The sequence below is a fragment of the Anabrus simplex genome, chromosome 2 (genome assembly GCF_040414725.1).
Source record: "Anabrus simplex isolate iqAnaSimp1 chromosome 2, ASM4041472v1, whole genome shotgun sequence".
Taxonomy (NCBI): domain Eukaryota; kingdom Metazoa; phylum Arthropoda; class Insecta; order Orthoptera; family Tettigoniidae; genus Anabrus; species Anabrus simplex.
Window position 1 is genome coordinate 771,668,460 of NC_090266.1, and position 16,882 is coordinate 771,685,341.

At 41.5% G+C, this 16,882-nt stretch overlaps 1 protein-coding gene across 1 annotated transcript in view; it reads right to left on the minus strand.

The window, feature by feature from the left end:
• The window catches only part of Cont (Contactin), a 314,894-nt gene that overhangs the window by 206,337 nt on the left and 91,675 nt on the right, over nucleotides 1–16,882 (minus strand). The window contains exons 6-7 of the mRNA XM_067141447.2: nucleotides 14,284–14,461; nucleotides 13,600–13,800 (exon numbers count right to left, since the gene is read on the minus strand). Of these exons, the coding sequence (XP_066997548.2) occupies nucleotides 13,600–13,800; nucleotides 14,284–14,461 (379 nt within the window). The remainder of the gene's footprint in view (nucleotides 1–13,599; nucleotides 13,801–14,283; nucleotides 14,462–16,882) is intronic.

A 16,882-nucleotide genomic window follows, 5' to 3' on the forward strand; every position in this document is an offset into this window, starting at 1 on the left:
GATAGAGTTTTGGGTTAGCATGCAGGAGGTCGAGAGGTCGATACTGGGTTATGTTTTTTTATTTCGTAAATGTAGTCCAGGTGGTATGGTATCTGGTATCTTAATCGTCAACAGCGATTGCAGCGGGTCCTTTAGGAACCGTTTGCACTTACATACTACGATCCTAGAAATGGACGAACAATCGTTTTCATTGGTCATCTTTGAAAGACGCCCTTTCCACGACGTGGGCGGCTGTAGTGGTAATTTGTTCCCTGTTGTATGTTAGCAAGTTGCCTCTACCTCGCCGCTAGAGGTGCTAGTGTCGCTCCAGCTGTCAAATGGAACCTTACTCTTATTAGAGCTTCGCGACTGTATATATTAAACTGTGGTTTGGGCATGTAATGAGGATGGAGCAAACAAGGACAGCGTATGTTAACTTGGAGAGACATGTGGCAGGGAAACGGATGGTGGGAAGACCAAGAGCCCACTGGATGGACATCGTAAAGATGGAAATTGCAGATCGGGGAAGGACACTGGAGGACATCATTAACTACAGAACGTATCTCAATAAGACAGAGTGGAAGAGGCTCGCCAACAGTACCCAGGAAACTGGAACTATAAAATGATGATGATGATTCCTTGACACAAAAGACCAGTCCATTCAACCATGTTTTCTCTTGGCAATGATATGCAAGTTTTTCCTATATTCCTAAGATATTTACCGTGCATCAAGGTGGGAACATTGACGAGACAATAGCTGACTTGAGCAAGCCGGAAGTCATATCATTTTACAACATGGCAAAAAGGGGAATTGATGTTGTCGATGCCTTCAAAAGCCATAATAATTAAGAGATGGCCACTGAGAATCTTTTATACTGTGTTAGATATCGCTGGGCTAAACAATCGCATCATGTTGAGATTCAACACCAACAACAGAGCGCCAAGAAGAAGGTACAGTAGATGTCCGTTATAGTGGGAATTCACAACGGCGGAAATTTTACTTGCTATAGCGGATTGTCGATATATCAGATTTTTCGTAAATGTCGGGGGAATAACCCACACACATTAAAATCAATATGAACTGGCAGTCAGTTTGTTCAAAACGTGCGTTTTCGCAGATTTCTATACTGCAGCTTACTCGTTAGTTATCTTCTAATTCCGAGAAACATCAAGCCGTATTTTCACTTTCTTTCTGAAAAATTGGACTAGTATCACTGCAGTGGGTTCTGTGACTAACGTTGTGGTTTACTTATTTTAATTGCGTATCTAACTTAACCTCGTATGCATATTGAAAATATACTTCAAGCGACAGTAAAGTAATGATAACCTTTTTGCTATAAATTTACAAGGGAATAAATAGCCTTTCCAAATTTAACCACGCGCAAGAAAATACAGTGAAACCTTGTTATGGATTTCCTCATAAAGACTATTTCTTGCTAAGCACGCCGTACATTCCAAGTACCGATTCACGTTGTTTTAAATCTATATAAAAATACCTCGCTTATCACATAACAAATTTTCACTAGTACCGTTTTGTACAATAACATTTTTCTTAGCCCTGAAAATGTTCTTTGTCATTCCTTGTGAAAGGAACGTGCTTTCCAACACAGATTAGAGTTTTCGCCAATGTAGGCCGGTCGGAGAAAGTTGCGCGAAAACGAGAAATGGCCTTGAAGGCCTGAACTTTACAGAGTTAATCACACCTTCGGGAAGCAAGCTGTTAGCCTCACAAAAGTTCAGTTTTGCTCTCCGGTTTTCATTGATATTGTGAATAACCCTTTTCACACCAGGCAAATGCCCGGGCTGTACCTTAATTAAGGCCACGGCCGCTTCCAATTCCTAGGCCTTTCCTATCCCATCGTCGCCATAAGACCTGTCTGTGTTGGTGCGACATAAAGCAAATAGCTGAATAGCCCAAAAAGCCTGTTAATGCTTGTACGTTGCATTCAATTCAAAAGTTAGAAATATATTTTGTTGAGTTATTCACTGAAGAATAGAATACTGAATATTTGTCGCATGATAGCCCACGTACGGATTAGAAACATAATCATGTGAAGTTGACTAGCATGGTCATATTATTGTGTAGACCAGTTATGGATATTGAAAAGGTCGTGATATCGCTTACTAATGGAGACAAAATTGAAATCCAGGAAGTGGACAGGGAGACTCATCTTTCAACGGTGGCGTGTATGTTGAAACTCGCACCTTTGAATTTCGACTCCAGTTGATCCTATTGATCGAAGTGTTGTCGCATTCAAGATGAAGGTCAAAGTAATCCTCTTGCACATGGCTGAGTTTGACCTTCAGATAATTGATGATCGAAGAGTGTGATAAGAAAACAACATTTGTTTTAGGAAAAAAGTGATCTGCAAATAATGCGCTGATACTTTTATGGACCCCAGTGCAAATGTTTTTATATTTGTTGTCTGGTGTTTTACGCACCTTTTATTACACTTTTGTTCCTGGTATTTAATAAGCCCCAGCGGAAAAGATATTCGTTTTTTTCTTTCGTCTTCCAAACCAAACCCCATGGCACTACAGCCCGTGAAGGGCCTTAGCCTACCAAGCGACCGCTGCACAGCCCGTAGGCCTGCAGGTTACGAGGTGTCGTGTGGTCAGCACGATGAATACTCTCGGCCGTTATTCTTGGCTTTCTAGACCGGGGCCGCTATCTCACCGTCAGATAGCTCCTCAATTCTAATCACGTAGGCTGAGTGGACCTCGAACCAGCCCTCGGGTCCAGGTAAAAATCCCTGACCTGGCCGGGAGGATACCCCTACACCACTATCGTTGACGCTTCACGCAGCGTAAGCCAAGAAAGCAAGTGAGCGCTGGCCTTCTTAGCCCAACTTGGCAGTTTCAATGTCGGTAAGTGTAAGCGTACAAATTGTAGAGCATAGAAACCTCTACCAAAAAAATGTCTGCAACGGTATATACCTATTTTCAACCGGTTGCCCTCTAGAAGCGATTTTATGTTATAGTCCGCGGTTAAAAAGATAACTCCTTAAGATTAAATAAATACTTCGATATTATCCTCGAACTCATTGAAATAAATTATTTGACCTCCTCCAATATGTCGTAAGGATTACAATAATCTTGTCAGGACATTATTTGGATGAATGGTTCAGAAGTTATGACCATTTTAGACTGTAGAGGTAATTCGTCCCTGTTGTCTGCTAGCAAGTTGCCTCTACCTCGCCGCTTGGAGCGCTGTAGTCACCTCGGTTGAAAAATATCATCAGAGCTTCGCAACTGTATATATTAGACTGTGCCCAAACCACCTAAGTCTGGACATGCTGACCCGATCTAAGAATGATGTAACAATCCCAACTTTCTTCCTAACCACATCATTCCTTCATCTCGGATGCCTGCAACCCTCGTGAGTATTTCTTAATGAGGGTGCAGGTTTCAATACCATAGGTTAAGATTGGTATGACGTACTGATTGAACATCACCATCTTTGATTTTGCTGGTATTTTCGGATCCCAGAGGAGTGTTCGTACTTGCTGGTAAAAGTGAGAGCTCTTCTGCACTCTATTTGCCACCTCCTTTGTGGCTAGCGTATCTCGAGATATTATACTGCCGAGGTATGTAAAGCTTTCCTTGCTTCCTAGTGGATGGTTTCCTAGCATGCTGTTCGCTGGTCGTCCCTCTCTGTTTATTGTATCACTACTGTTTTACTTTGCTTATCTTGAGCTTGAACTCCTGGAACTTAACCTTCCATTCATTGAGTCATGACTGTACTTCTTCCTCAGTTTCTCCCCACATCATAACACCATCAGCGAAAGCCATTGCATTTAGTTAACCAGAGGTTTTCTTGATGTTCTTCATTATGTCATCCATGATGGTGATAAAGAATAATGGGGATAGTGCACTGCCTAGCCGGACTCCACTTTCGGTCTTGAACCAAGATGAATGTCTGTCACCCAGTCGCACACAGCTGGTACAGTTCCCATACAGCATTTGAACTTTCCTCATCAGTCCCTCTTGCACATTCCTTTCTCTCAAGCATTCCCATTTCTTCTCTCTTGTAATGCTGTCATATGCCTTCTCAATGTCAAGGAAAACCATAAATAGATCTTTGCCTTTTTCCAAATATTTTTCCATTAATATACGGGCACTGAAGATTACATCTGTTGTGGACCTGTTAGGCCTGAGGCCATACTGTGGCTCTAAGATGACTCACAATCTGCTCTCTAAGATTTTCTTAAGAATCTTAAGCCCATGAGAAAGGAGTGTTATTCCTCAGTAATTGGAGCATTTTCGGCCTTTTCTTTTCTTAAACAGGGAGGTAATGAAACCTCTGCTCCAATCAGTAGGTATCTTGCCATCTTTCCAAACTGCATTGAGCACTCTGTGTAGCCACTGTAAACCCTGGATTCCTGCTGCTTTAATCATGTCCATGCTGACTTTGATTCCTGGGGATTTCCCATGCGGCATCTTCTTAAGGGCTGCTTCTGTTTCTGCCCATGTAATGGGAGGTTCTTCTGTGCAGGTTTCAATAGCTGGTTCCTTTGTTCTCTGATCTGCTTCTGCCCAGTTCAATAGGCGATCAAAATGATTCCTCAGAACCTCTCTGATGTCCTCTTCTTTTCTGGCCAGGTATCCATTAGGATCCTCAATTGCTTTGATGGTTTCCAACTGAATTCCTTTTGTTTTTGATCACTTTGAACAACAGTTTCATATTGCCTCTGCTGTCTTCCCTCAGTTTTTGAGTAAATTTCTCCCAGCACTTTATCCTCTCCTCTTCTACTACTCTTAACTCTCAATTTCTTGTCCTGGTAAACTGTTCTGGCTTGGATTTCTCTCTATCTCATTCTTTTTGTGCTATGCTCCTTTCCTTTACTGAGGATCTTACTCTTTCATTCCACCAGGGTGTCTCTTTTAACCTTACTCTTGCCCTTGTCTTCCCGCAAACCTCTATTGCTTCCTTTATTAAGGTGTTTTTAAATCTTTTCCACTCTACTTCACCACTCTCCACTTCTTCTGTAGGCAGCTGTCCTGTTATACGGTCCTTTTTCCAATCTGTTGTGGTTCCCACACCTTAATTTTAGGTAATTTCCTGGTTGTTATCTCTGGTACATTAATGACTTTCAGATCTGCTACTAATAACCGGTGGTCGCTGCTCTCCACAGTTGCATACAAGAATATCCAAAAGTGAGAAACACTCACCCTGCGACCACTGCCAGGTTAAAACCATATACAAATCTGTTCCTTACAAGGAGTTTTCTGTAAAGTGGAATTCATTAAAAGTAGGTTTACATAACATTGTGCTTATGGCGGTTTTTGGCAGGATTTGCGGAAATGAGTTAAAAAAAGGCTGGACGATTCAAGATGGCATCCCTACCTTGTGCTGGCATGATTTAGACTCTCAGGAAAATCTCACAGTTCTGTCAGTTTTTATAATATTATAATATAGTTAAATATATATATATATATATATATATATATATATATATATATATATATACTCTTGAAAATGTGGACTACCACATGAAATCACTGTAAAAATGCTTACCTTCAGCAAGGAAAATAAACTCAGGTTATAATTTTGGTCAATTTTGACTTCCTTGTTTACACCCTTAAATTTCTAATTCACTCATACAGTTGGATAGTTTCAGTCACTGAACAACAGAATTACACATTGTTATTCCCAATACCTAGCTATGGTATGGTAACACTCCAAATATTCTCCTCTGCAAAGACCTACATCTGATTTACAGTAATATACGGTTGTTATTTCTTCACAGCACGGCTGGTGTTGTGCTTGGACTTGCCGCAGCAGAAATTGCACATACGCAGTATGTACCGTTCCTTCTTCACGTCAACTACAGGTATTCTGTACGGAAAATTGTCCCTACCTACAAGTCTTCCTGCAGTTGATGCTCGTGATTCTTCTGTGATTTCAGCCCCAACACTGCTCAACAAATCATCAGCCTCTCAGACTTCAGATAAACAGTTTTTAAAATTGATATCGTGCACCAGTAGTCTCAGAAAAACAGTTTACGAATCAAGCACACATGAATCACTACTGCAAAAAATAACTTTAGTTCACTCAATGTCACCGGTTTTCACTGCACATACACTTATTTAGGTTTCAAAGAGCCTCCTTGCTTCTTTAGGTTTATTTGCTGAAGAATACACCTGTTACTTTTCACTCGAATAACATTAAATACACTAAAAACTAAACTAAAGAAATCTGCAGAAATACCAAGGTCATTACCATTTAGTTTTGGTATGCCAGAAAAAACATGACTGTTCAGAGGAGCAGTATTTCGTTTCCATTGCGCCTCTCACCTCCCTTAGTGTTTTTGTGACCAGTTCTTCTGGAGATGATTCATCATCTGTGGAGCTTCAGAAACTTCATTTTCTCCTTCACAATCACTTTCATAGCGAACAGAATCCAAATCGGTTATAAGTTCCATAATAATCTGTTAACTTATCCACGGGCTGTATGTATGCGTAGGATTTCCTTTACTTGTAGTACAGAGCAATCCACATAAACCTGAACTACTTTTATAAGTCATAATTTGACTCTGAAAGCCTGTAGAAACTGGAAACTTGTTTTCGTGATCTCAGTGACTCTGGGAGAATCAGTACTGCTGCCCATTGTTGACAACTTTGTTGATTGTCATGACAATAACTAGCACTGTTGGCAAATTAATAATTCGGTCACAGTCTTTAGCAGGAAGTCGTAACGGAAACATGCAGTACACATTTCGAGAGCGTGTTTTCATTGTAAAAACATAATGGAAGACAGAATCATCGGTTACAACACAACGGGCATTCCGAAGAGAATTCAATGTGCGCGATGTTCCAACAAAGGCAACTTCCTTACAATCTATGAAATAGTGTACTAAAATAAAATGGCGTATGGCTTTTAGTGCCGGGAGTGTCTGAGGACAAGTTCGGCTCGCCAGGTGGAGGTCTTTTGATTTGACACCCGTAGGCGACCTGCGCATCGTGATGGGGATGAAATGATGATCAAGATGACACATACACCAAGTCCCCGTGCCAGCGAAATTAACCAATTATGGTTAAAATTCCCGACCTCGCCGGGAATCGAACCCGGGACCCCTGTGACCAAAGGCTAGCACGCTAACCATTTAGCCATGGAGAATTGGTGTACTAAACAGTGACAATGGTAAACACAGACCATCAGTGAATGCAGAGACTATTATAATTAAAAGATGCTTCGAGAACTCTCCCAAGAAATCGTCGTGTCGATTGAGCCAAGAGACAGGCATTTCATATGGCACATGTCAAAGAGCTGCAAAGAAATTGGGGTTGTGACCGTACAGAGTGCATATGATGCAAGTATTGAAAGAAGCAGATCATGAGAAACGAATGCGTTATTGAATGGGTTGCTATATTTCTAGAAAATAGATCTCGCAGAGTTAGAGTAGGTGAAGCTTTGTCTGACCCTGTAATAGTTGAGAGGGGAGTTCCTCAGGGCAGTGTTATCGGACCTTTATGTTTTCTTATATATATAAATGATATGAGTAAAGGAGTGGAATCGGAGGTAAGGCTTTTTGCGGATGATGTTATTCTCTATAGAGTGATAAATAAGTTACAAGATTGTGAGCAACTGCAACGTGACCTCGAAAATATTGTGAGATGGACAGCAGGCAATGGTATGTTGATAAACGGGGCTAAAAGTCAGGTTGTGAGTTTTACAAATAGGAAAAGTCCTCTCAGTTTTAATTACTGCGTTGATGGGGTGAAAGTTCCTTTTGGGGATCATTGTAAGTATCTAGGTGTTAATATAAGGAAAGATCTTCACTGGGGTAATCACATAAATGGGATTGTAAATAAAGGGTACCGATCTCTGCACATGGTTATGAGGGTGTTTAGGGGTTGTAGTAAGGATGTAAAGGAGAGTGCATATAAGTCTCTGGTAAGACCCCAACTAGAGTATGGTTCCAGTGTATGGGACCCTCACCAGGATTACCTGATTCAAGAACTGGAAAAAATCCAAAGAAAAGCAGCTCGATTTGTTCTGGGTGATTTCCGACAAAAGAGTAGCGTTACAAAAATGTTGCAATGTTTGGGTTGGGAAGAATTGAGAGAAAGAAGAAGAGCTGCTCGACTAAGTGGTATGTAATACCAATATAAATGGTCCGTTATTGGACATTATAAATTTTCCAGCTAGCTCATTCTTGGTTGCCAGCGTTTCGCCCTCGTGTGCTAGGGTGGGCTCATCAGTTGGTACCTAGCACACCTACCAATACGCTGGCTAGTGCATACCGTGGAGGCCACTGCGTAGGCTAACTGGAGCCACCGGCAGTGCCAATGCACTAAGAGACTTTGTCTCATCACTAAAAATTGATGCCTGCTTGGCCATCAGATGATATAGATGCTGATTCCCATAGGGAATCTGAAATATTTGTCCTGAATGAGCAAATTTATAATACCAATATAAATGGTCCGTTATTGGACATTATAAATTTTCCAGCTAGCTCATTCTTGGTTGCCAGCGTTTCGCCCTCGTGTGCTAGGGTGGGCTCATCAGTTGGTACCTAGCACACCTACCAATACGCTGGCTAGTGCATACCGTGGAGGCCACTGCGTAGGCTAACTGGAGCCACCGGCAGTGCCAATGTCCAATAATGTCCAATAACGGACCATTTATATTGGTATTATAAATTTGCTCATTCAGGACAAATATTTCAGATTCCCTATGGGAATCAACATCTATATCATCTGATGGCCAAGCAGGCATCAATTTTTAGTGATGAGACAAAGTCTCTTAGTGCATTGGCACTGCCGGTGGCTCCAGTTAGCCTACGCAGTGGCCTCCACGGTATGCACTAGCCAGCGTATTGGTAGGTGTGCTAGGTACCAACTGATGAGCCCACCCTAGCACACGAGGGCGAAACGCTGGCAACCAAGAATGAGCTAGCTGGAAAATTTATAATGTCCAATAACGGACCATTTATATTGGTATTATAAATTTGCTCATTCAGGACAAATATTTCAGATTCCCTATGGGAATCAACATCTATATCATCTGATGGCCAAGCAGGCATCAATTTTTAGTGATGAGACAAAGTCTCTTAGTGCATTGGCACTGCCGGTGGCTCCAGTTAGCCTACGCAGTGGCCTCCACGGTATGCACTAGCCAGCGTATTGGTAGGTGTGCTAGGTACCAACTGATGAGCCCACCCTAGCACACGAGGGCGAAACGCTGGCAACCAAGAATGAGCTAGCTGGAAAATTTATAATGTCCAATAACGGACCATTTATATTGGTATTATAAATTTGCTCATTCAGGACAAATATTTCAGATTCCCTATGGGAATCAACATCTATATCATCTGATGGCCAAGCAGGCATCAATTTTTAGTGATGAGACAAAGTCTCTTAGTGCATTGGCACTGCCGGTGGCTCCAGTTAGCCTACGCAGTGGCCTCCACGGTATGCACTAGCCAGCGTATTGGTAGGTGTGCTAGGTACCAACTGATGAGCCCACCCTAGCACACGAGGGCGAAACGCTGGCAACCAAGAATGAGCTAGCTGGAAAATTTATAATGTCCAATAACGGACCATTTATATTGGTATTATAAATTTGCTCATTCAGGACAAATATTTCAGATTCCCTATGGGAATCAACATCTATATCATCTGATGGCCAAGCAGGCATCAATTTTTAGTGATGAGACAAAGTCTCTTAGTGCATTGGCACTGCCGGTGGCTCCAGTTAGCCTACGCAGTGGCCTCCACGGTATGCACTAGCCAGCGTATTGGTAGGTGTGCTAGGTACCAACTGATGAGCCCACCCTAGCACACGAGGGCGAAACGCTGGCAACCAAGAATGAGCTAGCTGGAAAATTTATAATGTCCAATAACGGACCATTTATATTGGTATTATAAATTTGCTCATTCAGGACAAATATTTCAGATTCCCTATGGGAATCAACATCTATATCATCTGATGGCCAAGCAGGCATCAATTTTTAGTGATGAGACAAAGTCTCTTAGTGCATTGGCACTGCCGGTGGCTCCAGTTAGCCTACGCAGTGGCCTCCACGGTATGCACTAGCCAGCGTATTGGTAGGTGTGCTAGGTACCAACTGATGAGCCCACCCTAGCACACGAGGGCGAAACGCTGGCAACCAAGAATGAGCTAGCTGGAAAATTTATAATGTCCAATAACGGACCATTTATATTGGTATTATAAATTTGCTCATTCAGGACAAATATTTCAGATTCCCTATGGGAATCAACATCTATATCATCTGATGGCCAAGCAGGCATCAATTTTTAGTGATGAGACAAAGTCTCTTAGTGCATTGGCACTGCCGGTGGCTCCAGTTAGCCTACGCAGTGGCCTCCACGGTATGCACTAGCCAGCGTATTGGTAGGTGTGCTAGGTACCAACTGATGAGCCCACCCTAGCACACGAGGGCGAAACGCTGGCAACCAAGAATGAGCTAGCTGGAAAATTTATAATGTCCAATAACGGACCATTTATATTGGTATTATAAATTTGCTCATTTAGGACAAATATTTCAGATTCCCTATGGGAATCAACATCTATATCATCTGATGGCCAAGCAGGCATCAATTTTTAGTGATGAGACAAAGTCTCTTAGTGCATTGGCACTGCCGGTGGCTCCAGTTAGCCTACGCAGTGGCCTCCACGGTATGCACTAGCCAGCGTATTGGTAGGTGTGCTAGGTACCAACTGATGAGCCCACCCTAGCACACGAGGGCGAAACGCTGGCAACCAAGAATGAGCTAGCTGGAAAATTTATAATGTCCAATAACGGACCATTTATATTGGTATTATAAATTTGCTCATTCAGGACAAATATTTCAGATTCCCTATGGGAATCAACATCTATATCATCTGATGGCCAAGCAGGCATCAATTTTTAGTGATGAGACAAAGTCTCTTAGTGCATTGGCACTGCCGGTGGCTCCAGTTAGCCTACGCAGTGGCCTCCACGGTATGCACTAGCCAGCGTATTGGTAGGTGTGCTAGGTACCAACTGATGAGCCCACCCTAGCACACGAGGGCGAAACGCTGGCAACCAAGAATGAGCTAGCTGGAAAATTTATAATGTCCAATAACGGACCATTTATATTGGTATTATAAATTTGCTCATTCAGGACAAATATTTCAGATTCCCTATGGGAATCAACATCTATATCATTAAGTGGTATGTTCCGAGCTGTCAGCGGAGAGATAGCGTGGAATGACATTAGTAGACGAATAGGTTTGAATGGCGTCTATAAAAGTAGGAAAGATCACAATATGAAGATAAAGTTGGAATTCAAGAGGACAAACTGGGGCAAATATTCATTTATAGGAAGGGGAGTTAGGGATTGGAATAACTTACCAAGGGAGATGTTCAATAAATTTCCAATTTCTTTGAAATCATTTCGGAAAAGGCTAGGAAAGCAACAGATAGGGAATCTGCCACCTGGGCGACTGCCCTAAATGCAGATCAGTATTGATTGATTGATTGATTATTGTCGATGGTTTCAGGGGTTTATTATTCAACGTTCAAACATTCTCTCCATAATTAACTTGGTTTATAGATGAGGCATGGTTTCATCTGTCAGGTTACATCAACACACAAAACAGTAGATACTGGGTTGCTGAAAACCCCCATGCATAATGAAAAGGTGGAGTGTGGTGCGCGGTGTCAACTTCCAGGATTGTTGGCTCCATTTTCTTCGATACGAATGTAGACATTGCAGTTTATACGGGCATTTACATTTGTAGAGCAGCTGGATGATGTTGAACTGACAAAAGGTTATTTCCAACAAGAGGGATCAATGTGTCATACGTCTATAACGTTTCCATGCAACTTTTAACCAGTTTCTTTGATGACCGAATAATCTCCAAATATTTGTGGCCACCTCCCCGAACACCTGACCTAACCTCACTGGACTTTTTCTTATGGGGGTATCTTAAAAGCAGAGTGTACAAGAATAGACCTCAGACAACTGGTAAACTTCGTGAGGCCATTAGACATAAAATAAACATCATTGGCGAGGACACACTTCACAGAACGTCGCAGAATATGGTGAAATGAGTACAGTTGTGAATGGATGCTGGTGGACGGCACCTCCAACATTTGCTGTGAGGGATCTTCCAACAAAGTACTGTAACCAGTTTCTTTGCTGACCGAATAATTTCAAAAATGTTGTGCTCCTCGAACCGGACATTTCCTTATCGTATATATGTACGTATGTATGTATATGTGTATAATCTCCCACTTGTGTATTATAATCTCGCAAAGTCTCACAATTGTCCTATTACTGATTGAAATGTTATGACTCATTAAAGTACTTCAGGTTTATATGGATCGCTCTGTAGATCCAGGATCCATAATGCAATATACAGTATCAAGTGACTACTTGACAGGGTTACATACTGCTGACTCGCTACAGTTTCATTCTAAATCTCCGAACATTCGTGCATAAATATGAGCTTATCTAACCGGAGTGCTCGAGGAGTACATGTCAGCAATTACTGAAGGTAAGATCTTGCTGAACGCACATGGCTACGAAACACTGTCCCTAGGCAGAACCACCAATCACTACCGAACAGTAACACCATCCATCGGTAAAAAAGGAAATCAACATCATGTTGAGGCAATAAGTAATTCGATAACATGAACAGCATTCTAGCGGCTGAATTTCATAGTAGTATTACTCACAGCGGCACACAAGCGCATGACCCGTGGTAGTATTATTACTACCATCAGGTTCATAGTGTTAAAAGCAGGAACATTAAATAGAGGTTCAACTGTATTTGTGTCTAAGAGTTGTCCTCATAGTGAAAGACCCACACCTGAACTTGAATCTTAGAAATAATATTTGTCATTGGGGTTAAAAGGAGTTAAATATCTCATCAATAACAATACACTTGCAAAACTGCTACTAGTATACGTAGTATGTCCGGAAAATACGTATAAAAGTTGAATAATAACTTTATTTGACAATTATTCAGGTATTACAATATGGTCTCCTTCAAAGTACTCTCCCTGAGACAAGATGCACTTCTGCCAATGCCGTTTCCACTGTTGATAACATTGTTGAAAGTCTTCAGTTGTGATGCTGTTCAGTTGCCGTGTCGTTTCTCCCTCGATGGCTTCCACATCACCCAAGTGCCGCCCCCGAAGCACCATTTTGCATTTCGGGAACAGGAAGAAGTCACAAGGGGCTAAATCGGGTGAATAAGGCGGGTGGTCTGTCACGGTGATTGAGCTTCGGGCCAAAAACTCACGCACAACGAGCGACGTGTGAGCGGGCGCATTGTTGTGATGAAGGATCCACCTGCCCCCTTGTGCCAAATCCGGTCGAACTCGGGCCACACGAGCTCTGAGACTTGATGTTGATGCGCTGTTCCTCAATCAGAGAGAGCTCCATACCGACGGCAGGTTAAAACGGGTAACTTTCAACAAGCAGCCGCACACTACTACGGACACGCAGAGCTCTCCGACTCGAACTGAGCGTGGAGAAGATTGGCGACAACAGCAGTGCCACCTGGCGGCGCCTCCACGATACGTGATACGTCACCCCGACGGATTTATACGTATTTTCCGGACACACTACGTACACACTAAATTTTATTACAAGATAATATATGAACACTATACTTACGGTTGGGATGCACACGAAGTGGAAAAAGTGGTCCATTACGTCCTTTGTCAGAAACCTTACTCTGAACATTGCAACTGTAGTTACCCTGATCAATATTCTCAAGGGCAGAGAAGTATAAGCCGCCATCATATGACACAAAAACACGTTTATCTTCTTCTACAAAATTAGGGAATGAATCACGAACCCAATAGTAGTTGACAGCTGCAAAACCAAAAAAAAATTATTTTATTATGTTGGCAAATATAAACTATCAAAGATAGGAAGGAAGATAGGAACTCTCATAGGGATTAACACACTAGCACAAAGGATAATCTCTCAAGAATGGCTCCCCTCCATGAATGTTCCCTGATAAAACAGGAAAGGAGAAAAGAGCTTGTCGGGGGGCTGAGAACAATAGATTTGGAAGGAATTGGATGGATAAGGTCGGAGCACATTTATAAAAACAGTTATGAAGTAAAGTCCTCACCCATTTGAGTTTTCATATCTTTCCTAGCCTCTCTCTTTTCTGCTCACATATACGAGAGGTATCTGTTTTGTTTTTATGCAGTTTCCTTCTAAACAGTCTATAACGTTAGTTCCTCCATCTTTCTAAGCAAAGTCCACACAATGTAACGCCTTTAAAAATCATTAGGCATACCCAGATGATTGAGAAAAATGTCAATATTAAGCAAGAAAATAACAAACCTGGAAAGAAATGAGGAGGATCACAGTAAAGAACTTTGCCCCAATTCTGATTGCCACTTTCTTGAGAACGCTTCATGTTGAATTCTGCAATGTGACCAAACTTCAAGCTGACAGTCTCAGACCGAATAGTACCAAACTTGTTGGTGGCTTTGCAATGGTAAGATCCCCTGTCTATAGTCTGAAAATGAAAGAATAACAAGGTGATGCAACAGTTTTATTTAACTTAATACCACTGTAAAATATTACATATTACCTCATCACATATTCATTATATTTCAATGTAAACATGAAAAGAAGAGGAGGAGGAGGAGGAGGAGGAGGAGGAGGAGGAGGAGGAGGAGGAGGAGGAGGAGGAGGAGGAGGAGGAGGAGGAGGAGGAGGAGGAGGAGGAGGATGATGATGATGATGATGATGATGATGATGATGTTTGTTGTTTAAAGGGGCCTAACAGATACATCATCTGCCACTAAGGGTACGAGGTGAACGAAATGAAAATTAAAATTTCAAAATAAATCCACCGACTACAATCTAAAACGAATGGTGATGAAAAATGATTGTGAAATAAAAACAATCAGTGGATCCAATTCACAATGACTTAATTGCTAGGATGATGCTTATTATCTAAAGAGGTCCAAAATCCAGATTAACGGCCCCTCATAATTGTACTAATGACTGATAAATCAGAACAATGGTGTACCTCCTATAATGAGACTAATCACAGATAACGCAGACTCATGAAGTTTCTCTTGCATGGGGGTACTGATCGCAGGTAATGTAGACCCAAGGTATGTACACACAATGGCACCACACACAGGTAACACAAACCCATGGTGTTTCGCATATAGGGGTACTACTCACAAGCAACACAGGCCCATGACGATCCTCTCCTCTCTTGAATATTGGAACTTTTTTCAAGGTTCAATGCCACCTTGTCTGGAAACCACATGGAACATTTGCCAGGGTATGGCAACTGCCCCACTGGCCATGCAAAGTTTAAACATACACACCTCCATTCCACAGTCTAGTCTTACTAGCTTATTGGGACTAACATCCTTACTTCCCTTTGTTCTTAAGCCCACGGCATAAATACTCCTATACTAGCTAGTCCTCGCCAAAGTTAATAAACAATGTTATATAGGCTAGAATAAATTTGTAACTTTCACTGACCTGTCTCAGTCTCATCCTTGGCACTGACAAAATGAAAGTGACCGAGGTATCTGTGATGCAAGTAATACTATTCCTTATGCAGCCAGTCCCTGTTATGAATGGTGTGAAAATGTCACTCAAAGGGTCAATTGGTGCAAGCATTTCAGTGGGCTTGGCAGACCGATATGTAATAGCAACTTCTGGTTAGGTGAGGAAACCAACGACAAACTGACAGTGGTTGGCGGAACTGTGGAGGATCAAGCCAGCCTTCGGGCTGAATACCCAACATACATACATAATAATAACATTTCAAAACATAGTTTAAAAACTTTTCTTAACAAACTTCAACATTATGTACACACCAAAAAAGCTGTTTGAGAAGTTACGATGCATAGGGTAAGGAAGAAAAAAATAGACGCAAAGTGTGGCAAAGAAAAATATTGGAAAGGCGTTTAGAATTAAGCTTGAAAAGAACATTTATGTCATGATGCAGCAGACTTTCAAAATTTTCTTGAGAATGCCCCCACGCCTTTCAGTTTTTGTTGACAGTAATTGGGCCTGAAATTGCAAGAAATGATACAGATTATCAGAAAGCCGGCTCAACTAATGATAGGCTAGGTATAACTTTAAGATTCCTAGCAACTGGTGACTCCTATATTTCACTAATATATTAAAGGTACAAAAATAATGAAGATCATCATTTAACCTAGTTAGCATAGTATTATTTTGATGATATACAAGTGCTTATGGAAGGTTAGGTTATTCAGGTAGGAGCAATGCTGGAAATGAAACTACATTAGGACAAAGCTAAAAGAATATCATACATCAGTGTCCACCAACTGGCTAACATGTGGCGTCGGAGAGCCCGTGTGACGTAAAAGCGCAGAGTGGTGGAATACTTTCATGACTCACTAAATGCCACAGCATAGAATTATATAGCAATAACAGATATTCATCCAACAGGAAAGGTACCTAAAAAAAGAGATTGCTATAACAAAATTGGAACTGGCAGTAAAATGATGAAAGGGAGGAAAGAGGAGAGAGCAGGTGATGTTGCAGCAGAAATGACAAAGCCACCTGGACTTTAGGAATTCCAGTAGAAATACAGACTGCTCAAGAGTGTGTGGAGAAAGAAACAGGCTCTAAGATATTGGTAAAGAAGAGAATTAAAATGACTACTTTCAGGAGGGGGGGGAAGGAAGCATGCAAAATTTATAGAAGAATAACAGTTAAATCTCATTATAGCAAAACCACACCCGGGTGGCTGGAGTGGGACATTGATGATGGCAAAATCATGGGAAACATCAGATGGAACAAAGTTATACTAATGAAGCTCAAGAACGAATATAAAAAGCTCTTTATAGACCTCTTACAATATATACAGCTCAGACCTGACCAATGACCAAACGGAATGAAAAAGAATATAGGTAGAAGATATGAAATTTCTGAGAGA